This window comes from Canis aureus, chromosome 6 (genome assembly GCF_053574225.1).
Source record: "Canis aureus isolate CA01 chromosome 6, VMU_Caureus_v.1.0, whole genome shotgun sequence".
In the NCBI taxonomy this organism is placed as follows: domain Eukaryota; kingdom Metazoa; phylum Chordata; class Mammalia; order Carnivora; family Canidae; genus Canis; species Canis aureus.
The window spans coordinates 52141135-52166500 of NC_135616.1; the positions used below are offsets into that span (position 1 = coordinate 52141135).

A 25366-nucleotide genomic window follows, 5' to 3' on the forward strand; every position below is an offset into this window, starting at 1 on the left:
CATTGATATAAGTCATAGACATTAAATCACCTCTGAACATTTTCACCAAAACAACTTTTTCAGACTCTCTCAGGATTTCATAGTTAAGCCCAAGAAAATGTATAATGTCAGCTGTAGGACAGCGAGGACCTTGTCAGCTCTTTTCAACACTGCATTCCAGGAAATAGGGTCTGGCACCTAGTAAGGGCTCTTAAATGTTTGTCAAATGAATGAATAAGTTAGTGAGCACAATTTAATTTGAGTGCATTCTAACGAATGTTTTTATGTCTGAAAGTAAACAGGAGGAGTTACTGTTTGAAAAACTTAATTCGTGTGACCTATAGCATTAAATCCACTTGGGGGCTATTGATTTGGTCTCAATATTGTTAGTCTTCTTCTGACAAGATTGTAGATACAGGTATTTGGGAGTTTTTAATTTTGTTTTTGTGGGATCCCTGGGTAGTTCAGCGGTTTAGCGCCTGCCTTCAGCCCAGGGCGTGATCCTGGAGACCCGGGATCGGGTCCCACGTTGGTCTCCCTGCATGGAGCCTGCTTCTCCCTCTGCCTGTGTCTCTGCCTCTCTCTCTCTCTCTCTCTCTCTGTGTGTGTGTCTCTCATGAATAAATAAATAAAATCTTAAATTTTTTTTTGTTTTTGTACATGAAAGTTTCTAACTCTCTTAGGTAATAATTAAACTTGTCCAAACAAAGGCCTCCAAATAACTTTAAAGATTTGACTTTGAATCAAGTAAGGTAGTATGTTTTCCTGACTGAGAAGCAGCCTTGATGAGGTACATAGAAGTCTATAAGGAATGACCTCTTGGATAACTTGAAAAAATAGTCATATTCTTAAGCCTACTGTAAAACTTTACCAAAACCCAAACAATTATAAGAAGAATAGAAAACAGATAACAGTTGCTTTTATCACATGCTTAGGGTTCTATTTTTATGAACTTCTAAGGCAGCGCTGTCTACTACAATGACCTTCATTGATGTTTTCCTGTAATCAGTGAGGTAAGCACATACAATTGCATGTAAATTCATGAATCATTAGGTTCACTGGTCCTTGGTCATCAACTGACAGCAGAGGGCCCAAGAACTGGTGTTCTAGCTAAAAAGGAAATATCTTTGGAACCAATCAAAAAGGAAATCTCACATTGCACTCTGAAATGGGTGACTGAGTGGGCCACCTGCTACAATGTCCTGCTAACTCAATGGCCCTCAAGCCCCTCTGATATATAGCCTAGATCCACAAAACTCTATGCAAAAATCAGTGTTCTGGGGTCAAAGCTGAAGGGTTAAAACTTATGGATTCAGGCATGTGGGAAAAGAAATGATTTGTCTAAATCCAGAAAATAAATTTGGAGAATGAGATGAAAGCACAAGCACAAAAACTGGAGCTCAAGATCAGGCTCAGACAAGGCTGCCAGTTTTGAAGCCCACAGTCATCTCAAGTTGCCATCTACAGTCAGGATTGGCTCTTGGCCCTGGGCAGGGCTGTGGGGTGCTTGCAGGAGATAACAGGAAACAGGAGCTTTGGAGGTTATGGGTTTAACAACTATATTGGTTACATACGTGATTTAAAATTTTAGTGAGATAATTTTTGGCATTTTAAATTCTTTAGCCTTAATGCAGAATGTGGGAAAATATAGCCTATGGTAAATGTTGATGGAATAAATGAACAAGCAAATGAGAAATAAGTGGGGAAGTATGAGTCCTTGGTGTTGTCCCTCATAGTGTTCTAGATTGATGGCAGCATTCTATGTTTTCAACCTCAGAACTCCTGACCAGGGAAGAGAGTTCAGACATTAGCTCTTCCACTCCTCTCCTTTTGGAATCTAGAAAACTGAAGCCCACAGAGTGTGATGTGACTTATATGGCACAGGATTTGGGGAAGAGCAATATAGGTATTTGGGTATTAATCTAGTGTTCACTCCACAAGAAGGAATAAGCAATATTTCAGCTATTTTTTCACACAACACTAATAGATTTCTACCAACACATTCTCTTGTCTGATTGCTAGGCATTGCCATTTCTGAAGTTCATTTCAGCCCTTAGAGTAGCAGCCTGGCTGCTGGCCGGTAGAAAAGAACACACTGAGACTGACCAGGGATGTTATGGACACTGCCACTGGGTGGCAGTGCAGTGTCAAAACTAGCTTAGAATCAGGGAGACCTGGGTTGGAATCCAGCTCCATACTTCCCAGCTCTTTGGCCTTTGCCTCCTATGGATCCTCTCAAATCCTCCATTACTCTTTCTTTTAAAGGGGATCATAAAAACCATGTTGTGTGGATCGGATGAGATTCTATCTATGAAATAGATAAATAAATAAATAAATAAATAAATAAATAAATAAATAAATAGATACTTATCACACAAGCAATAAACATTAGTTATTAGTGCTGGTTTTATTATTACTGAGTACACAGAACAATAAATTGGACCAATGATGTCGTTTGAAAGTAAATGTGAGCTGTGCATTAATTACTTCAGTAAACTTTTATTTTAGAGTACACTAAATGCTAGGGACTGTGTTAGTCAGATGTTTTTGGGGAAACAAAGATAGTAGGATCCAGCTCCTGCCTTTGAGGATCCTCCAATTCACTGTCAATAGGGTTTGTGCTCGAGTAAATTTAACCAGTAAATGATAAGTTGCATCTGAGCAAGAATTTGTCACATAGTCACTTCTGTCTACTTGCTGCAAAGGATACAAAGATGAAGAAGGTATGGTTCCTGCCCTAGAGAACTTCATAGCCCATGTGGAGGCAGAGCCAGGACAGAAGTGCACAAGTAGCCTGTGAGGTCCTCAAGGGGCAGGGATGACATCCCATCCATCCCTGCATAAGCTCAGTGTGTGGGGCTTCAGTGGGGCTCACTGAAGGTGAATGTAGGAAGGAATAGTCAGTGGAAAAACACTTTATAAGGAAGTAAAAGTCCAGTGACAGCTGAGCTTTGTCACTTACTAAGGCTGTGAGTTGCAACAAGTTACTTAACCTCCCTGAGCCTCTGCTTCCTCATCTGGGAAATGGAGAGAACACCGCCTTTCCCCATTATTTCAGGATGGTGGCAAACATCAAATGTCATAGTGATATTAAAGTATATATGAAACTGAAATGTTTAAAGTTATAGGAATATTCAGAGAGCAAGACAGAAATTACTATGCTTTGTGGAGAGTGTGTTTCTTTTATCTTAAGAACAGTTTTACACGAATCCCTGGTGATTTCTCCTTCTATTATATTAGCTGAGAAGCCATAAGAAAGGAGAGATCCATGATCCTACCTTCACATGTTGGTGAGGAGCCTGTCCAATGTCCAGATGGAGTACAATCCAATATTTCTGGTCCAGATAAAGAGAATCCTTCATTACAGGTGAATCGACATGTGGACCTATAACTGGAATTTCCAAGAGGCTGGACACAGCTCATTGTTCCATTGTGAGGGCTTAGCAGAGGTGTGCAGCTCATGGCTATCATGGGTACAGTAGACAGAGGAGAGAAGGGGTCATTTTAGAACACAGTAACCTGAAATTAGTGTATATGCACACATAGGGGCAGTATTTGGTTATAAATGATTGTTTGAATTTCATGCTGTTTTATCACCAGTTAGAGGTCTTGGGCATATAAAATAGCAGCAGCTAACAGTTGATTGGCATTCTGAAACCTTCACCCACAAAAAGCTTTAGAGGCTATTCTAAAAGGGAGCTGGTGGTTTGGAAATATAGTGATGCAGCTCATTTCAGGTGTCCCTGGACAGGCATGGAAGTAGCTGCTTCCTTGACACCTTCAGAAAAAAGACCTAATGACCTTGCCAAAAAGCAGTGACAAATGATTGGAAATAGGAAAACGAAGTAAAATACTTTCTCCCCTCACAAAAGCTCTTTTCCCCAACTAAGGGGTAGAAAGAATCTGGGTCCAAATATTAGTTGTGTTCCTTACCAGCAATGTGTCTCTAGACCTTTCTGAACTTCAGTTGTTTCATCTATGAAATTGGAAAAATAATACTTCTTGCCTTGCAGGGATCCTTAGTTATATAAAATATAAGTTAATTAAATCAAATGTAAAAATTAAATTTAAAAATATTTTTAAAATCATGGATACATAGTAGGCACATAATGTAACTGGCCATCTGCAAATACTCTTCCCATCAGTGTCATCCTATGACCAGCTCCAGTGACTCTACTTGTTCACTTATAAAAAAGGTAAATTAGATCTCATGGTTCTTTACCACAGTTTAAACATATGGAGTTTGAAGTGCTAGGGGACTTGCTTGGGTTGGAGGTCATGCTTTGTGACTTTGGGCAAGTCACTTAACCTCTCTGGGCCTCAGTATCTAAAATGTGGAGAATGGCATTGCACAGCTCCCCAAAATTTTTTACAAGGTTCAAAAGCAAAAACACTGTATGTAAATGTTAATAGCTGTTGAGATATCCCGGTGCCAATTAATTAAGCTATAATGCCCAGGTTCAACATGTTGACATTAAAAAATGAAGACTAAAGGAATGCATGGTTTAGGGGTTTCTTCTTCACTGTTTGGTCTGATTAACTTGTGTATGGCTTTAGACCAGAGCTGGTGACAGTAGAGTTGAACCCGGGGCCATTCTTCTGTCACTGACTTGAACTGCTTGAGGTTCCAAGAGTATTTTTTATATCTTTCTCTTTCCTTCCCCCCTCCTTTTGCAGCTACATTTCCCTCAACCTGATCAACTTCTCCAAAGACTTAGTCATTTTCTGCCACTTGAAACATCTTTTATTCAGTATATGTGTGTGTGGTGGGAGAGAGGAGAGGAGACAACTCAAGAAGCTTGTAACCTGTAAGGACATATTGGGAGAGTCTTGGGGCCATGGAATCCATCTCCAGCTATTTTGTGGCCTTGCCTTTGATAGCTGGGGTGCATATCAGAGGACAATAGGGCAAAGCGGACATTGAAAGGGGAAATTGTCTGATAACATTCTCTCAGAAGTCTTACAACAGCTAGAGGGTTGCAAGCCTCATGTACCTTCCTGCCCAACCCACATTTGGGTATTTCACTTGATGCTCACCCAGCAACAATAGGGAGAAAGTTCAGTCAGAGTAAACAAAGAGCTAAAAGCAGAAGGGAACTGGAAGGTCACAGGAAGCCATGGTGAGTGTCAACCTCCTTGCTGTGAAACACCCACAGGCAGGACAGTATGGGGCAATGAACTATAAACTCTGATTACTGTGATAGAATTCTGTGGAAGTATTTTAATCAGTGTGATCACTTTCCTCAGGGATTCTGAGTTCTTCCCTAAAGCTCCATGGACTTTGTAATATATCCAGGCTTCAGTGTAGCCAGTATTAAAGCAGAGAAGTCAAGGTCACAAGCCTCACTCTGATCTTTCCAGACCGTGCTTGCAGGGTGTACTCAACCCCAGCACCAGTGGCTTGCCATGCTCTCTGGTGCCTGGAAATGAAAAATGTCCAATTCTGTTGAATTCATTCATTCATTCCCTCATTTATTCACTGTTGACCTAACTTAACAGTGGGGTATATGTGTGTGTGTGTGTGTGTGTGTGTGTGAACACACTGGTGTGTGACCTGAATAGCAAGTGGTTTCCTCTTCATTAAAAACACGTCTACCTGCTTTCACTCAGATGTTAAAAGTCTGTACAAAGTGAAAGGCAAAGGCAAACAATGCAGAATTATCTAGTATTTTACCTATTTGATTTTATCATTAAAATTGCATATGCATCATAAAAATACTAATTGCATAGAGGGAAAAGTGAACGGGAAAAATATTGGAAGAATTCATATAAGAATGCTAACCATGCCTATTTCAGGCTGTATTTAAGAGGATTTTTTCTTTTTTTTCTTGTATTTCTGTTGCTTTTATGAATGAAAATCTTGCTTCATAAAAGTGATATTGCCAGGGCACCTGGGTGGCTCAATGGTTGAGCATCTGCCTTTGGCTCAGGTCGTGTTCCTGGGGTCCTAGGATCGAGTCCCACATCAGGATCCTTGTGAGGAGCCTGCTTCTCCCTCTGCCTATGTCTCTGCCTCTCTCTGTGTGTCTCTCCTGAATGAATAAATAAAATTGTTTAAAAAATAAAAACAAAGTGATATTGGCATAAATTTAACTGAAGAATTTGGCACATTGAGTGGAGAAAGGAATGGGGAGTATAAAAAGTGTATCTGGCCTTCAGATCCCAAACACAAGTGATTAGAACCAGTTCTATTTCATAAAATATTGGCAGACTATCCTGGCTTTCTTTTTGGTCAAGTACAATGCAGATTTACATCTTGAGGCTGAATGTGCATGTTTTATTTTCTGAGGATTCTATAATCTTGCATTTAGAGAAAATCTTCCTCTTTTCATCACTCTTCACTTAGTATCCTGAGTGTATTTCTCCATTCCTACACAGAACTTGGAGGAGGTTTGCAGCCAGGCACCTATGAATTTTGCCCCTCTCATTGCACTATTATACTTGTAGGTTGCCCCCATTCTGCCATATACTCTATAGTTCCTAGGAACAAAGTGCCGGGTCAGCCTTGGGACAACCATCCTGAAGCTATTTTTTTTCTTCTGGCCTCCTTTCTAGACACTGTTTTTAGCCAAGAGAATGGTGTACCTGGTTTATGATAGAAGCCCCCAGGTTCTACAGTAGGGGCCATTCCCTATCTCCTATTGCCAAGCATTGTGCTGCTCATGTTATATGCCTGGCCACTAAAGGACCTGCATTTGGAATCAGTGAGTTACAGGATGAAAGTGTTTGTTAATTTTCCAGTCCATTTCAAGCTTCTGGTCCTTAGACAGTCACCACCACTAAAATATAGCCTTTTAAAATACAGCCTACAATTGATTACAAGATGCCAGAAAGAATTCACCTTACCTTGACATTCTGGGGGAGGAGCACTCCAGTTCCCTGTACCCGAGCATTGCAGCATGCTTGCTCCCACCAGGAGTAAGCCTTCATCACAGGTGAAGCTGCAGGTTGATTGGTACCTAAAGGCACCAAATGGGTGGGAGCAGTTCACCTGGGCCTTGTTTGGAGCCAGAAGATCCTGGCACTGCAGAGCTATGAGGTGAGGAAGTAAGAGAGTGAGGACAGAGTAATACACAAGTACTCATTGGTTTTCACCCTTTTATTCTTTCTAGTGCCAAGAATGGATATTTCTGAATGGGGTGTGTTTAAACTGGAAGATGAGAAAAGCATCCATCACAATGGCACGTGAGGGATTTTATAAGGAAAATTCTAAGCCATTGTTAAGTATTTTCGCAAGATGCATGAATTACTTTTAAATGATTATGCTTTTGGACCCATGAATGTATGCTAAGAATGTAATCAAGATGGATATCAAAAAATCAATTCAGAGGTTTTTTTTAATGAAACATTACTTGTAAGAGCAAAATATTGAAAATGAACACAAATGCCACTAATCAGAAGCTGAAAATAAATTATGGCGGGTCGATGAAAGGAATATTAAGGGTCACTAATAATGATATATTCCACCTAGATATGGGAGGTGTCTCGATGTACAACGTTCAGTGAAAAAGCAGAATAAAAATTATATATATATGCTATGATCTCAAGCATATAAAATAGAAGGTCATAGGTGTATTCTAATACATTGTTTTTTCTCATCTTAAAGATGGGAACAATAATCGTAACTATCTTATGGAGATAGACTATAAAGTCCTCAATAAATATTATCTGCTGGTAGCAGCAAGCAGCAGCAGCTATGGTGGTAATAGATAGTAACGATACTATTAAAAGTACACATAGTTGCAGACCCTGACCATCATAGCAGAAAACACCTGGAACCTGGCAAGGGAGTTATTGAGACCATATCTTGGGAAGTTTAAGAGAGTATCCAACTATCCCTGGAGTGTGATGACATTTACATGCCTGGAGACAAAAATGGCCCCAGCGATCCCTTAAGATCCCTCCCTCTCTTTTAAGCACAGCAAAGGGCCCTTCTGTGTCTTTGTCTCTCTGACAATACATTCACGACACATCCCATTCCCTCACCATCGTGGCGCATGGTCATCTACTCCCTCACTGCCTCATTTTTTTGGTTTTTCTATTTTCTTATTGCAGTAGAATATACATAGTATAAAATTTACCATGTACCACTTCACTGTTTTTTAAGTACACAGTTCACTAATAAAAAGTAACACGTCGTTGTGCAGCCGCCACCACCAGCCGGCTACAGATCATTTGTCATCACCTCACACTAAAACTCCATACTCATTAAACAGGAACTCCTCATTTACCCTCCTCCTAGCCCCTGGCAACCTCTCTTCTACTTTTTCTATGATTTTGACTACTCTAGGGACTTCGTGAGTGCATTCATACCTTATCCTTATCTGTCTTTTTATGACCAGCTTGTTTCACTTAGTAGAATGTCCCTGAGGTTCATCCATGTTATTAGATATGTCAGAATCTCTTTCCTTTTTAAGGCTACATAATATTTACCGTACATATAAACCACATTTGGCTTATCCTTTCATCCACTCATGGACACATTTATGAATCCAGGGGATTCATTCATATAAACTGCCCGGGGAGCCCAGTAAATAGCAACGTGAAATGCCAACACTGCCTTCCTGGGGCATGTCTTCTGTGTGGAGTAACCTTCATAAAAATAATCCTAGTGACTTCCCTATGCCTTTAATCTGAAAGAGCAAATATGAAAACGTGAACTATTGAAAGATGACTTTGTAAAATCAGATCACAGATATATGATATATAAGGTAATGTTATTATTATTTTACATACATTTGTAAAACTCATAGCAGTTTTAAGCTTGCTTAAACTTAAACTTGCTTGTAAACACACATTAATTTACAACCACAAATGCTCCTATTTTACAAGAGGCCCTGAACTTCAGAGATCAAAAGCTTGTTGCCAGGAAATGACAGAACTAGATCAAATGCCTTGCCCATTACTCTTCTACCTTCCCACGTCATTGCTCATGCATCATTCCTCCTTCCTCCCAACCCCCAACTCCTTCATGCCAACCCACTATATCAACCAGCGCAAGCTTCACATTGAATTCTAATATGCTGTCCTGAACATGTGCTTTACCCAGGCTTTCATCCCTAGGGCAGCACAAAGAGGGCCTGGCACTAGTAGTTCTTAGTGAATGTCTGACGAATAAATGAATGACTTCTAAATGTAGGTGTGATGCCTTTAATGAAATGAGAGATGCAGAAGGAAAGTTCCAATGTCACAGTACCTTGACAGGCAGGGGCTGGTGCTGTCCACTGTCCCAAGTCAGTACACTGGACTAGGTCAGCTCCTTCCAGCCTGAAACCCTCAGCACAATGGAAGCGACAGCTGGCGTTGTACTGAAATGCTCTCGAGGATGGGGAACAATCCATGCTTCCATGAACAGGACTCTTCAGTGGCCCACAGGCAACAGCTAAATAGAGAAAGTTGTCATCTGAAACTGGGTAATGGAAGGGCTCAGTTCCTTCTCAGGAGAGCCTTTCAAGAGATGCATCTTTCCTACCCATATTATCAGTATGTTCAGAACCCTGAATCCTCCCTTTACCATAAGGGAAACTGCCTGGATCACTGTCCTATGACCTCTTTGCCTAGATCACTCACCTGCCCTTTGATCTCAGCTTAGACTTCACCATCCTTGGGAGGCTGTTCCTGCCTACCCCAGCTGAGGGGTAGGGACTCCTCTAGTGAGCTCTAATGTCTAGTGAGTCTGCACTGTGCAGACACTACTGTACTGCTGCCCTTTGGACCACAATCTACTTGAGCTTGGGCTCAGTCATTTATACTTATATCCCAGGGCCTGGCGGTACTTGGTACATCAAAGGTACTCTTTAAATATTTATTGGTGATATTTGTGGAAAGAATAGATACAGAACAGGCTGGACCTTTAAGGGAAAAGCTGGAATAACATAGCTTATCGTTGACACACTATTAATTGCCTAGGCTTATGAAATGATCCTGAGTGGGCCATGTCTCTGAAACACAGGATGTCATCCTCATCAGACTTCAATTGCCAAAGTGAGTGCAGCCCAAAGGGAGTTCCTGCACAAAATTAAGCCCCGAGTGACCTCAGTTCTGATAAAGACTGGTTTCCTCATGTGCTTCCTTGATAAAGCATTTTGTCTCCAGGCTATTCCTGGGTTTTTTCATAGTATGAAGACCCCCATCAAACCCGGGGCTTAGACCTTTGCTTTTTATAGAACTGGGGCCTCTAAGAACCAAAGATCCTCTAATGCTTCTCTCTTCCTTTACAGATGAGAAAAGTGGGGTTCAGAATTGTTATTTCCCTAAGGTCTTATATCTGGACAGTAGCAGGGCTGGGCTTGTAATCTAGGTCTTCTGGGCACTCACTGATCCAATCCTCAATTTCCCCCCTTTCTGCCTTATGAGCTGAGGGTATGAGGCAACTGTACAGAATTCAGTTTTGTGCTCTTGTGCAACTGTGAAGGGTTGCATCACAGCCTCTGCCACTGCAGTGTGCTTCCCTCCATAGTCAAAGCCGCCTCCAAAAGATCATGGGGAAGCCCCCTCTTTGTCCTAATAGCCAGTGTTCTGACTTCCTCTCGAGTAGAGGACTTGTCCCACAGCCTATATTACCAATAAGTCAGGAAGGGGAAAAAAGGCAGAAATCTAATGCCTAGTCTAATGCTAGCTACTTTACACATGCTTAATTGTGTACTGTTTATATATTTCATTCTCACAAAAGCACCTGACAATTCTTAGCTCATTTCATGGATGAGAAAAGCATACTTCCTGGAGGTTGGGCAACCTGTTCAAGTGTCAGTCTGGAGGAGGCTATCCTGAGGTGAAGAGCCCCTGATCTTTTCACAGTGCCATAACCCTATCCCGGGTGGAAGGGGGCAACTAAAGGAAACTCCTACCCTCACAGGCTGGTGGGGGTGCAGTCCACTGGCCAGAGCGAGTGCAGTGGAGTGAGGCCCAGCCCCTCGCTTGATAACCTGGTTCACATTCAAATTTGCATCTGGAGCCATACGCAAAGGCAGCGAGGGGATGAACACAGTCCATGGTTCCTTTGCTAGGGGCTTCCAGGAGTGGACACTGCACAACTGCAGAGAAGAACCAGGGAGAGAGAGAAAGATACTAAGGAAGGAGAAAACCAGGCCCACAGTGGGGGAGCAGTGATAAAACTACCCCAGGAAATTCAGGTAGACCTAGGAAACTCTAAGAGTCTCTCCCGATATTTGTCCAGAATTGGAGGACCAGTCCACAGGGTAATCTTAATCTTTAAAGAAAAGAGTCTTCCAAGCTTTTCCCTAATGTCCTCTATTCCTTTTATCTCTATAAACCTGTCCAGGTAGGTATTCTACACAGATGTAGATGCCATCCTTTCCTTCTTGAGAGAAATTTATGAATGGAGCCATTCTGTAACTGCTTGAGTGGGGAGTGGGGCTGTGAGTTTGGGAGAAGGGAGGACTTCTAAATTTAGTTTTTAGTGAAGTCAGACTTGTTTTTCTGGTGCCTGACACCTTTTTCTTATCCCAGATGTACCCAATGTACTGAGTGGCACGTGGAAGGAGAGTCAAGTTATGACAGTTCAGGAAAACTTCTCCATAGCTGGCCACTGTCATCTGTACTCACAGCAAGAACTGGGTGCAGTGAACATTACACACCCTCAGCTGCTGGAAACTCACCTTCACACACTGGGGCTGCAGCCGTCCACATCCCTGAGGCCGTGCACTGTACCACCTCTGGCCCAACTAATGCAAATCCCTCTTCACAACTAAAGTGGCAGCTGGATTGATACTGGAATGCTTCGACAGAGTGAAGACAGTTCATGCTTCCTTGCTCAGGAGTCTTTAGGGGTGGACACTGGGTAGCTACAAACAGCCACAGAGCAATAGCATGAGCCCTTGGGTTATGCTCAGCACCTGAGAAACCTCAGGATGCTAGAGCAGCTATCTATACCTTTCCTACAGGACAAGGTGATACACTGGGCTGGTTAAATGGTATTTTTAACATAAAGGATCCAAACATCCTTATTTTTTATTTACTTTTTAGTTTTAAAAAGACTTTATTTATTCATGAGAGACAGAGACATAGGCAGAGGGAGAGGGAGAAGCAGGCTTCATGCAGGGAGCCTGATGTGGGACTCGATCCCAGAGTCCTTGGATTATGCCTTGAGCCAAAGGCAGATGCTCAACCACTGAGCCACCCAAGCGTCCCAGTCATTTACTTTTTAAAGAAGCAAGGTAAGGGACACCTGGGCGGTTTAGTTGCTTAAGTGACTGCCTTTGGCTCAGGTCATAATCCCAGGGTCATGGGATGAGCCCCAAATTGGGATTGGCTCTCTGCTCTGTAGGGAGTCAACTTCTCCCTCTCCTACTGCCCCCACTCATGCTTTCTCTCTCTCTTCAATAAAGAAAAATTTTTTTAAAAAAATAAAGAAGCAAGCAAAGTAAAATGATCAAATTAATAATACTCAGCCCTAAATCCTCATTATTATACTCTGCTTTGCAATTAACAAAGAGAGGTAGATCCCTTTGTGATGCTTTTTCTTGAGAATCAAAAATTATGCTGATTATCTCACTATAGATACAAAACATCATGAAAACCAGTATTAGTGTTATTCTCATTGATGGATAATAGTAAAAATCAGAATTCCCCATCTAGTGCAGATACTCACTACTTCTCATGCTTTTAATGGAGAAAGCTTTTTTCCCCTCTGAAATTCTAGTTATCAGTGAAGATAGAAAGAATAGACTCTACATACCTACACATCGTGGTGGCTTATTTGTCCAGGTTCCAGAAGCCAAGCATTCCAGCTTGCTGGGTCCATTCAATTCGTACCCTTCAGTGCAGTAGAAGCTGCACTCTGAATTGAAAGAGAAGTTTCCTAGAGGGTGGCTGCAGTTCATGAGCACATGCTGTGGAAGATCAAAATTCCCACACTCTCTGACTGTAGGGACAAAATATTGATTTTTTAAATTGCAGGTTTAAAGACAATGTCATGTTTTCTAGAAGTTGGAAGCTATTTGTATAACCCTCTTAACCCTGTCTTTCTAACCCAACCTGGTCATCTTTCCTTGGTTCCTTTGTATTGACTACATCTTGGGAAATAATCAGTCTTTCACTGGTTTTTACTTCAAGTGAGCAAAATCAGCCTTTGTTTTGCTTCCTTTATGTTTCCCTTTTACCTTTTAGGATTTTCTGAGCAAATGTTCTAATGAAATGTTTTACCCAGAGCATGTGTCTTGGGACAATTGAAGTGGGGCCAAATGACAGACCATAGAGAGAGCCAGGACTAGCCATTATTCACTGGAGAGTCTCCAACACAGTTTGCTTCCTGGCACCACTTCCAGCACAAGACCAATGGCTACAATAATATCAACAAAATAGTGGCCTCACCATATTCACATTCTGATCCATAGAATCCGGGGAAACAGGAGCAGGTGTAGTTCCCGATGGTCTCAATGCACTCTCCTTGCTTGCTACAGGACATGTCCTGGCAGGAGGCTGCATGGATACAGAAGGATAAGAATCATGGGCATTCCCAGGAGATGTGAAGAAAAGCTGACTTTTCTTAGCCCCTCTTAGATAAGATCATGCCAGCCACATAGCAGAAAATGACAGTGTCCTTTGGTGTGCCAGCTTGGTCCCTGTGAAGGACATTGTAGGAGCCCACCAGAGCAGTGCATAGCTTCCACTTTAGGCTGAGTTTAGAGTTGCCTAAGGAGGGATTGTTATGTGTGGCACAGAGAGACAAAGAGCCACTCTTAGATGTGTAGACAGAAAAACTCCTCTATGTGGTACAAAACAGATTGTGGCTTTTTAACCAATAATGTTCTTAGAGTTGTATCATTACAGAAGCCCCCATGACAGACAAAGGTTAGGAATCAGATGTGAGGGGTCACATAAATATGATCAGGATCCTGGCTCTGCTGCCTACTATTATGCGACCTCAGGCAAGCTACTTCTCTGAGGCCAACTGGCCCAAGATCAGGGTCAAAGCCCTTGCACCTTTTGTTCATTTCAAATCTGCACCCAACACCACATGGTGGAGGGGAAGAGGAAGCAAATGAGATGCTTAAGACCTCTTCATGGTACAGGACAAACAGTCTGCTGAAGAGATGTTTCACAGGTCCAACTATGCCAGGCTTATGTGTGGGCAATATGACTGGCCAGCCAGGCCCTTCTCAATAGAAGAAGGTCTGAATGCAGAAGGGCTAGGGTTTCTTTCCTGCAAGAGACTTTTTGGGAATGTGTACACTATGCACCTGATGGAGGGTTAACATTAGAATTGATATTATGAAAGCACTGAGAATAATTTTGCTGATGAGGTCAGAACTGGGGGGCAAGGTCTGAGGCTAGACTATTTTCTGGTGATGTTCCCTCTGCACTAGGCCTTGACCACACTTGGTCCACTTTGGTCCATTACAAAAGGAAACTCATATGTCACATAGAGGATTATACTAGATCTCAACTCTGAGATGCTCTCATTCCATAAGTTATGCAGGTTCTATAGGAAAACATTCCCTGGGGCAGCCAGCAAGTTTGGTGAAGCTGCACGGGAGCACTGGGTAGGGTTCCAAGTAACAGGAAGATGCAGGAGGAGCAGTAGCCAATAGACAGAGGTTTGGTCCACATCTTCCATCCTATTCACCTTGACACTACCAGTGTCTCCCAGCAGCAATACCTGTCTGTCCTATGCTCTGGGAGCACACAAATTCTATTCTGATTGTAACTTCCTCAGGATCTCAGAATGTTAGAAATTAGAAAACAGTCAATGGTCTGTATTCTACTCCACATCAGGGTTTCAGACAGGTTAGTAACTTTCTATAGCTTTGAATACCCAGGAAAAGACATAATGATGATTCACTGAATGAATCTTTTTTGTTAGGCTGTTCTGTGGTCTAGCAAATCCTAAAATTTAGAGAATCGGCCCAACTTAATTTATTGTTGCAGTCTACAACTGCAGACAGTTGATGCAGACAGATGATACTCTATTTATCTATTTATCGACCCACAGAGAGTCGATGGTTCCCCTATACCCTTTATGTGTTGGATGGCAAAATGTGACTCAGTGATAGTGGCTGCCTAGAGTGTTGTATTGGTGGAGATGGAAACTGGCTGTGTTCAGGCAAAATTGCAATAATTAGCCATATGCACCATTATTGCAGGTTAGAGGAGTGGGCATTGTGCATACCAGTGGTTTCTGATCCCTTTTCTTCCTTGTAATTTTTTGCAAGCTTTGTTGGGGAAGATAGTCTTGCAGATATGGATGTTGAAGGTTGAGCAGGGAGGGGGAGCAGAGGCATACTGGAGCATCTACTGGCAACCAAACTAATCTTACAGGCATAGTTTCAGGAAGGCATAACCCAGGGAGTGTAGGGAGCTGACGGGGAGAACAGCAGGATGAGCAAATATTCTGGTAATGTTCATCCTGGCCTATAAAGAACAGGTTGTGATTTTTTTAAATTAATAAATCTATTTGTTCATTTGTTTATAAATTATTTACAAAATAAGACCTAACTACATGACAAAGCATTTATGGATATGTTTTCCCTCGGATAGGAGGCTTGAGTGAGGAGAGAGAGAAGTAGAGGGAAAGTGGAGGAAGACTTCTGAGGGGATGTATTTATAATTTAAAGAGTTTAGAACATACATAGCAGAGTGTGGCATCTGTAAGATGATTTATGAAAGAAGAGGCTCAGAGGACTCAGGACTATCTTGCCCGGGACGGTCAAGTCTCTCCCTAGCCACAGTGTTTGGGTGCTACATGGGGCAGAAAGAGCGCCTCTACATGAGAATCCACATCAGAAAGATGGAACTGGTTCTGGCACAGGTGCATGACTATATGAAGACCAAGCTTCCATGCATGTCTGCTTACTCAGGAACTGCTTACTTTGGTGAGAAGCAAATAAATGCACTCCCAGTTACCTCTTTCTCCCCTTTCCTCACACCTCCAGCCCCTCCCAAAGTCCAGCACACCTGAATACATGCTGTTGTTGAAGGGAATCTATAAAGCATTTGTGATTGTTGGTCATGTTTTCACATTGTCTTGTGAGAACGTAGAGCAAAGAGTACAGTAGCATATGTGGTTAATAAGCACCAACTTTGGATCATGAGTTTGAAACCAACTCCACCATCAGTCTACGTATGGCTCCTCCACCATCAAGTAGTTTAGAACCTTGAGCAGATTCCTTACTAGCCTGAGCCTTTGTCTCATCAGTCAAATGAGAGTACTAGAGGACCTGATTGATGAGGGTTCTCATGAGGACTAAATGAAACTAACACGAAATAGACTCATGACCCACAAATTAATAACAATACTTGCAACATACTGATGTGCAGTAGGTGTGAATTAGAGCTGTCTCCTGGGGGCGGGGCCAACCTACCTTTCAACTTATACCATCTCTTATACTACGGCAGAGTGGTGCAAAAAAGCTCAGGACATAAATTTAGGAGACTAAAACTTCCTGAGAGTCTATTTCATCTGTTACAAAACGAGGAAGGTGGATCAGATGATCATAAAAATGTCCTTTATGGTTTCAAAAATCCAGTTTTCTCCAATTCTGATCTTATATCCTTTCAGGTCCTCAACAGTGCTGATTATAGTTTATCCCTTGTTCTCACTTCCCTGGATTTGTGACTCAATGTTACCGACTCAGTGGTTGTATCAGTGAACGAGGGGAGGCATTTTTTTTTTTTAAACAGACAAACTTCAGAGTAGAGAAGATCCTACCTGTATAGCATAGCGCCCGCTTCCTTTTCCAGCAGGGCTCATCATTCCACTTGCCAGGGGCCGACAAGCTCTTGATGTAGATCTCCACACAGTCCTGATTGTTCTTTTTGTTGTTGGGCTCATTTTCAGCCCAGTTCTCGGCCTCTTCGGTGAGAGGCTTTTGGGTTCCCACCCAGGTCCATTTATCATTGATCTTTCGGATCCCAATCCAGTAGTAGGAGTTGTAGTAAGGTATGACATCATTGAGGTAAGCAATTTCTTTTTTATTCTGGATGGCCACTAAATCTGTGTAGTGCTTCTGGCAGAAAATCCGGGAATAATTCCATGAATACGCTTTCGTGCTGTAATTATAGGTCCATCCTGCCACTTCTTTCTGCTTTATTAATTCTGGGTGAAGGAGAGTGAATGCCAGGTTAACATCCCTAACCAGAAGGATTTTATGAGCATAAACACACTTCTAAGTAGTCAGATGAGTTTCTGACTGGAAGAAAAATACCTAAAACATGACTATTTTATGTCTAGTCTGGTTGTTTTAAGGAAGAAGAGTAGTTTCCATCTTTTACCTAAAAAAATACACATGAAGTCAGAATAGGAAATTGTACTCTGAGGATCCTTAGTATTAAAGATTTGGAATCATGTGATAACAGAGTTGGGTCATCTAATCTTCTCCTCCTTTCATAAATGGAAGAGACATATTGAGGAATTTGCCCAATTTAAATGACACATAAAATGTCTTGGTGGCTGCTTTAAGTCTCCAGGGTCTACCTCTTCATATGGAAAATAAGACGCTTGGTGATCTGGAGCTTACCTGCTGGCCCAGATTCATTACCTGCCACATTTACCTTCTTAGCAAAACAGACTCCCACTTCTGTGCCTTTGCAATGCTCTTTCTGCTATTCTGGCTGCTGTCCCCACTTATGCCTAGTAAACTTTTCCTCCCCCTACTTTCCCTGACTTGCCCAGATAGGCTTGCTCCTCTTCCTCCAGGCTCCCACCGCACCTCATCTCTGCCTCCACCTCCCTTATAACTGGGCCCTAGAATGTCTCTTCCTGTGACATGGTCCACACCTGCTGGATTGTGAATCCTGAGAGTGGTCTGTTTTTATCTCTGGGTCCTTCACACCAAGCACAGAGCTGGGCACTTCACTGGTGTTCAGTAAAGACTTGTTGAGTTAAACACAGCATGTTTGTGGCAGAGGCAGCTTACAAATCAAATCTCCTGGTCTGCAATCTTACACTCATTCCATCTCTCTTGACTATCTCTCTTTGATAAATTATGCTATGTCCTCCTCCTGCTCACTCACTTGTTAAAATAAGGCTTACAACAAGCCTTTTGAAGAAATGTTTATCACATCAGATGAAATAAAGTATGTGACCTTCAAAAGTGTAAGGGGCACTCTGATGAAAGATATTGTCTTTGTAGCCAGTGGGAACTCATCCAGGCCAGAAAAGGCCAGATCCCACGTGAAGAAGTGTACAATGCAAGCAATCAGACCTGGAAGTGGCTCTCTTTCCTGTTTATAGTCTTTTTTGTTCCTATTCACCCCTGTCCTCTGCTGCCCATATGAAGGTCATTTGTCCCTCCTTCACTGATACCTCTATTGCACTATTTTGCCCTAAGACTATTATTTTGGTGCCACCAGGGCTGCATTATTGACTTTCACGGAGCCTAGGCAGTTTTGCCTTTTTCAGCTGTTTCCTCCATAATAAAAATCTTAAAAACTGGAACACCTGGATGGCTCAGCGATTGTCTGCATTCTGCTCAGAGCAGGATTCCAGGGTCCGGAATCGAGTTCAGCATTGGGCTTCTTGTGGGGAGCCTGCTTCTCTCTCTGCCTGTATCTCTGCCTCATTCTCTCTGTGTCTCTCATGAATAAATAAATAAAATCTTTAAAAAAATAAAATCTTAAAAACTGTATTTTATAGTTGCATTGGTATAAATATATATCCAGGGCAGCCTGGGTGGCTCCGCAGTTTAGCACCACCTTCAGCCCAGGGCCTGATCCTGGAGACCCAGGATCGAGTCCCACATCGGGCTCCCTGCATGGAGCCTGCTTCTCTCTCTGCCTGTGTCTCTGCCTCTATCTCTCTCTCTGTGTCTCTCATGAATAAATAAATAAAATCTTTATAATATATATATATATATATTCATTCATATTGTATAAGACATTTTTGTGGGTCCTTATCAGTAGTGTTGGCCAGTGCCTGCTGTGCCTAATGGATAATGGACCCTGGTGATGTCCATTTCAGTTTGTCTACAGTCTTTCCAGCACTAGGATGGTGTTGGGTGCATTTTTTTTTTCTGGGCATCTGGGCGGGGACAGTATCCCCATGTCTCATAATGACTGGCTACTATCCTTAACTTCTCCTACTTGGAGAAGGTCCCCTAATTATTCAGGCCCAGATGATAGGTTAAAATTAAGTTTACCAAAAATCAGGACACTGAAGCAAAGGAGTTTGGCACTTGTGAAGATCACTCTCTGAAATCTCCAGTTCCTAATGGCTTTTAGGCAGCTGGCCTGAAACAAGAAAAGAAAACTTCCTTTTAGTATCCATGTGAAATCGATGTGGCCAAAAAAATTCTTGTTAACAATCATTATACTGAGTTAGAATCCTCCCTGTTTCCATCAGGGTGGAGGTTCAAGCCCTCTGTTTCCTGCTTGCTTCTTACTGCTCTGCTTCTGAGTCTGTATTCTTTTTTTTTTTATAAATTTTTTTTATTGGTGTTCAATTTGCCAACATATAGAATAAAACCCAGTGCTCATCCCATCAGGTGCCCCCCTCAGTGCCCGTCACCCAGTCACCCCCACCCCCCGTCCACCTCCCCTTCCACCACCCCTAGTTTGTTTCCCAGAGTTAGGAGTCTCTCATGTTCTGTCTCCCTTTCTGATATTCTGAACCAAGGCTGAGGACAGAATTTGCTTTTTCTTTCATTTGACAAATATTTACCAAGTAACTACTTGGTGCAACCAATATTTTCCATTTATGAAACAATTTGTAATACACACATCAGAAAAATATTGTCATTATTATTATGCAGTAATTTCCCCTGAAGAACTAGTATGCCATACTCCAAAATACTAGGAAGTTGCATGCAAACTCCCTGGCTGACCTATACTTTGATGCATAGGGCATCAATGAATTGTGCTGTGCTATATCATCTATCCTATATTACTGATCTATGTTTTGCCTTCCTGCTTGATAATTTCAGCCTGTATCCACAATACTATTCAATATTTAATATATATGCATAGTACATATATATTTTAATATATATAATAAACTTGTTCCCCTCGGATCAATTATAAGTATTATTTCTAATAAGTTCCCTTCTGTTGGGATTTCATCAAATATCTTAATATTTAAAAATATTTTTAGATAAGTTCTGGGAATGCTCGTCTTGTCCAACTCTCTCATGTTGCACATGAAAGTCCTGAAGGTTGGGGAATCTAAAATCACATATACTTTCAGAAAATTGAATCTTTCAAATTTTGATTTGTTACCTTTTTTGTAAAGAAGATTTAGTGATCAATTAGAGACTTTAAGCTTAAAATTGCATTATATTAGATTAAAATTCTGTAGAGGAAGTGGAAAAGAGATAGGTATTAAAGGAAAGAAAACAAATAATAACTATAACTATAATAACAAATAATAAAAGTTCCTATTATCCAAAACTTGTTTAATATTTTTTCTTAAGTGATGAGGGTCATTAGATCACTACAGTATTTAATTCCACAGGAATAAATTTTGAGAAGTGACGTGACATTTACTTATGTTAAAAGGCTAAACTTTACAATGTATGGAACATCCCATCTTTTATTCATTTTAAAACCTAGATGGCAAAAAAAAAATGTTAGCTTTCCACTTAGAAAGGTGTGAGACTTTACATAATTTTCCAGAATTCTTTCAGAGGCAATACTTTTGCTGCTGAAGAACACAATAACATAGATTTCATGAAGGGGATCCCAGTATTTACCTTTGAACCTGCACTGGGTTTCTTCACCAGTAGACTAGAGGAGAGGTGTAGTGTTTGTAATCTAGGGGTGCTCTCCCTGTCCCCTTTGGAAGTGTTTGTCTCCTTTGTACATTTCTCCCTGGAACACTTCTAGGAGGTTCTCTGGCTTGAGGGTGAGCCCAAGGAAGTGTGTGAGAGGCTGATCAGGGGAGGCTGCTGTCTCCCTATCAGTGCCCAACTCCAGCCACTATCCGAAAAGAGCTGTTTTATATTTTACCTAGTTTAAAATTTGAAATATGGTTTAAACAGAATTGAGAGACAGCGTTTAAAATTTCAAGGCTTTCTTTTTTTAAAGGTCTTATTTCTTTGAGACCAAGAGAGAGAAAGAATGAGAGAGAGAGAGAGAGAGAGTGCACAGGCAGGGAGAGGGGCAGAGGGAAGGGGAGAAGCAGACTCTCTGCTGAGCAGGGAGCCTGATGTGGGGCTTGATCCCAGGATCCTGGGATCATGACCTGAAACGAAGGCATGCTTAACCAAGTGAGCCACCCAGGTGCCCCAATTTCAAGGTTTTCAAGGTGGATGTTGGGTTAATAGAGTGATTCTTATTCTTGCAGGACTTTTTGATTCCTTTGAAAGCCTGAACAAAGCTATAGTCAGGATGGACCACAAGTTCAAATCTTTGTGAACTGTGAGGCAACAGAGTAAGTCACTGGCAAAGAACAAGGGTTTTGTGTGTGGGCATGGAAGATGCATGATGCCTAATAATCTTCCTCTGAGTGGCCCTTTTCCTCTGAAACCTCCTTGGGGTGGGCAGGCTTTCTCACATCTGCTCCTGTTCTACAGTGTCATCTTCAGGTCTAAGATCCTGGAGATTTAAGGACTGTTCCCCGATATTACAAAGCCAGTTAAGTGTTGAAACAAGAGGAAATGTCTCTAAGAGAAATGGCCACGTGCTTTGCTAATCTTTAATGTTTTCTGGCAGTCAACTTCAAACTGGAAGCCACTGGGAAAAAGTCTGAGACTGGGTCATTAGAATCACATCCTGAACCTGTGTAAACCTTCATTAAAGCTGCTTCACACTGTGGTTATCTTTAATTTAACTTTTCCTAAGAATTAAAAGTATGAGGTGAAGAGAAGGGCAGAGAGAAAGTGGAAGACCAAGTGTTTTTTCCCTCACTCTCACTTTGCTCGGGAAGACCTATGGATGCCAGCAGGAGTCCCATAGCTGCCAGCATTGTGGGTGGTGTACAGTTGTTGGCAGAAATGGTACCATGGAAAGGGATTCAGTCTCCTGCCCATGTTGTAGACCAGCTGTGCACTTTTAGAGGCAGAATTGATAATGTCCCTCCTTGGATCGTTTGCCTTCTGCCCTGATACTGGTTTCTCTCCTTTCTCTATAGTTTAGCTTCCTTAACTTCCTTGGCGCCCTTTACTCTCCAGCCTTCTCCCATCACCAGCCCGCAAAAGTGCTTTTGCTAACTTTACCACTGAAATCCCAATTACCAAACCCAATGAACACTTTCCCTTCTTATCTATCTTGCAGCAATAAATACTAGTGACTACTTCCTCTTATTTAAAATGCTTCCATTGGTTCTTCTCTTGACTCTTCTCTGACATCTTGAGCAATTTTGTTGAGTCTTCCTTTGAATCTACCTCAACCTTCTGCTTGCACTTGTAGAGATAGAGATTTCCCTGGATTCCTGACTCCATGACCCTATTTTTTATCACTCTTCTGCTTTCCAGAGGTCTTCTTCTGGCCATCCGTTTGCCAGATGGCCCTCAGGCATCATCTCCATTCCTGACTATCTTCCTGAGCATGCCATCTGCAATCTAAATGCAAAGCAATCAAATGAGCATACAGCCGGAGGATGCTGCTGGTAGAGGCTTTTCAAGGGCCAGATGACTTATGTCAGAATCTCAGCTATAGTAGAGAGCAGAAGTTAATGCTTAATAAATATTATATGAATGAATGAAAAATAAATGAAAGAACAATGGCAGAGGAATGACTAGAATTAAGAGAAGTGTGTGCTGAGTAGGAAAATATAAAGATATGTGATGATTATTGCTCAGTATTTAAGGGTTATAGCAGTGGTTGTATCAAATTTAAAAATGTATTATGATTAAGCAGAAGAGCATAAGAAAGCTGTGCAAAAAAATGATCTTGGTACTATGTCTCATTCTATTTGCATGTGAGAGAGACAAAGGGCATGATGGCTCACACCCTGTGTGAGGAAACAAATGAGCTGATTCATTCTCTTACACCGCGCAGGTGAGATAGAGGGATATGTGAAGAAGTGGGGAAACCAAGGATTGTTATAATAGGTGTTGTGTTTCAGGAAAGCTTGTGGGGCATCAAATAGTAGCAGCACCTCAAAGTTGGGGATGAGAAAGCAAATTTCGGTCTAACCCTCTGGAGTGAGTGTGACTCTCAGAAAGGCTCTAGCAGGGCAGCCTGGGTGGCTCAGTGGTTTAGCACCTCCTGGGGACCTGGGATCAAGTCCCGTGTCGGGCTCCCTGCATGGAGCCTGCTTCTCCCTCAGCCTGTGTCCCTGCCTCTCTCTCTCTCTGTGTGTCTCTCATGAATGAATAAATAAAATTAAAAAAAAAAAAAAGGTTCTAGCACTAAAGGGTGATCGTATAAGGAGTTTACAGACAGTCTCATTGACCTGAGTCCTATGGCCCTGAAGTCCTTCATCAAGTGGGCTGTGTAGGGAAGACCAAGGATCTCTCTCCTTTGTCCGAACCCTTCACATCAACTTGTCATCAAAACCTATTGAATTTACCTTCTGACCAGATAGCTAGTCATTCTCCAGATTTACACTTACCGCTAAAGTACTAGTGCAGACATCATTCTTTCTTTCCTGCATATCTTTTAATTAGCCTCTCATCCTCAAGTTACCCATTTTCAATTCTTTCTCTAGAATGAAGTCAGAATGATATTCCTAACACAAAAGCCTGATCATACCACTTTACTACTGAAAATCCATCAGGTGTTCCTACTCCTTGAGCAATAAACACAAACTCTTCAAAATGAAGAACTCTTTAAGACCCTTTGAAATGTGGATTTTTCCTTTTGTCTATCTCATCTCTTGCCATTAATTTTCAATTTATTCACTGCTTCCATACAATTCTACAATGTATTTATAACAAAACATTTTGTAGTGCCCTATGTTCTCCTTTTATGTGTTCCTAGCTCTATAAATCCAAAAATCTCCTCCTGAAAGGAGACTTCTCTATCACCAATCCTGCCCTCTCCCACTGTCCCCACCAAGACGGGTGCTCCCTGTTATTGACTGTTCTTTCCCATTGCTTATTTCAGTAACTATTGACTTATCAATTGCCTACAATGTGTCGGATACTCTTTGAATTACTGGAGTTACAATGATGAAAACAGAAATCATTCCTGTCCTTGTGTAATATACAGTCTATTTTTTTAAGATTTTATTTATTTATTTATGAGAGACACAGAGAGAGAGAGAGACAGAGGCAGAGGGAGAAGCAGGCTCCATGCAGGGAGCCTGACATGGGACTCAATCCCGGGTCTCCAGGATCACGCCCTGGGCCGAAGGCGGCGCCAAACCGCTGAGCCACCCGGGCTGCCCTAATATACAGTCTATTGAGGAAGACAATGAAATGCCAATAAATACAAGCAGTTCATAACAAATAAACCTGGAAGCTAGTGGTAAGTGCTAGGTAGGGAATCAAAGTGGGGTTATGTGGTAGAGGGAATGCATGGTTACCTTAAGCAGGGAGCTAAAGGCAGATCTCTCTGAGGAGGTCATTTTGAACTGAAAGCAGAATGGCCAGAAAAAGCCAGCCAGGGAGAAGCAGGAAGAAGACAATTAAAGACAAAAGGAAAATCCAATGTGAAGGCTTTGGGTGGTAGCAAAGTGTGGAGTGTTCACAGAACATGAAGCCATTAGTGTGTCTGGAATGGAATGAGCATTGGGAGGAAGAGCATGAGATGAAGCTGGTGACAGATCACTCCAGGGCTTTGAGAACTAAAACAAGGGGATGAGATTTTGTTCTAAGTGCAAAGAGGAGTCAGAGGCTGGGGGGTGTGGATTTTAGTAGAGGCAATGATGTAGTCTGATTGATGTTAAAGACTGGGAGGTCCTAGAGGTTAATTGAAAAGGTAGGTTTGATGAGGGAGCAAAAGGGAAACTGAGGGCACAGCACAAGTTAACACCTGGCACCCTGCCTGCCTCCTGGTGGGACATGTGTGACATTCCTCAGACACTCCTGGCTACCCAAGAACAAAGGGAAGGGAGAAACAAAGGGTTATCTGAGATCACAGTCCTGCAGGACAGGAGTCTCCATCAGTTTGCGACTGTCCTAATGATTTACAAGAATAAAACAATCTCCAGAAAGCTATAGATTCAATTTCCTGGAACCCTAACATCACCCTTCCCTCCATAGGGTAGAAAATTTTTTATAACAATCATTCCTCACAACCCCAGTGCAGCTCTTTCTGCCCATGGGTCCTGTCCCTGTGCTATAATAAAAACACCCTTTTTGCAGTGAAAATATCTCAAGAATTCTTTCTTGGCCACAGGCTCTGAACAACCCCACTCCAAACCACATCAGGTTAGGGCCGGATTTTATGAGTCTGACATAATATGTCACAAAAGAGATCTAATTGTCAGGGCTGTGAACAGAGAAGCATCCTGAGCAGATGCACCTGACAGTGATGGTTTTGATGAATTAGCGGCAGAGAGGATGTGCTGTGAAAAGGGAAGGCTACTGTACTAGTCTCAGCCGGA

General features: G+C 41.9%; 1 protein-coding gene across 4 annotated transcripts in view; it reads right to left on the reverse strand.

Annotated features, from left to right (window-relative positions):
- SELP (selectin P) overlaps positions 1–25366 on the reverse strand; it is a 40641-nt gene that overhangs the window by 10517 nt on the left and 4758 nt on the right. For 3 of the 4 annotated variants that reach the window (XM_077901592.1, XM_077901594.1, XM_077901591.1), the window contains 9 exons: positions 19077–19167; positions 16649–17035; positions 13312–13419; positions 12677–12862; positions 11598–11783; positions 10827–11012; positions 9176–9361; positions 6826–7011; positions 3258–3443 (listed from right to left, as the gene is read on the reverse strand). In XM_077901592.1, coding sequence (XP_077757718.1) covers positions 3258–3443; positions 6826–7011; positions 9176–9361; positions 10827–11012; positions 11598–11783; positions 12677–12862; positions 13312–13419; positions 16649–17035; positions 19077–19167 — 1702 coding nt within the window. The remainder of the gene's footprint in view (positions 1–3257; positions 3444–6825; positions 7012–9175; positions 9362–10826; positions 11013–11597; positions 11784–12676; positions 12863–13311; positions 13420–16648; positions 17036–19076; positions 19168–25366) is intronic. The other variant, XM_077901595.1, reaches the window with a different exon arrangement.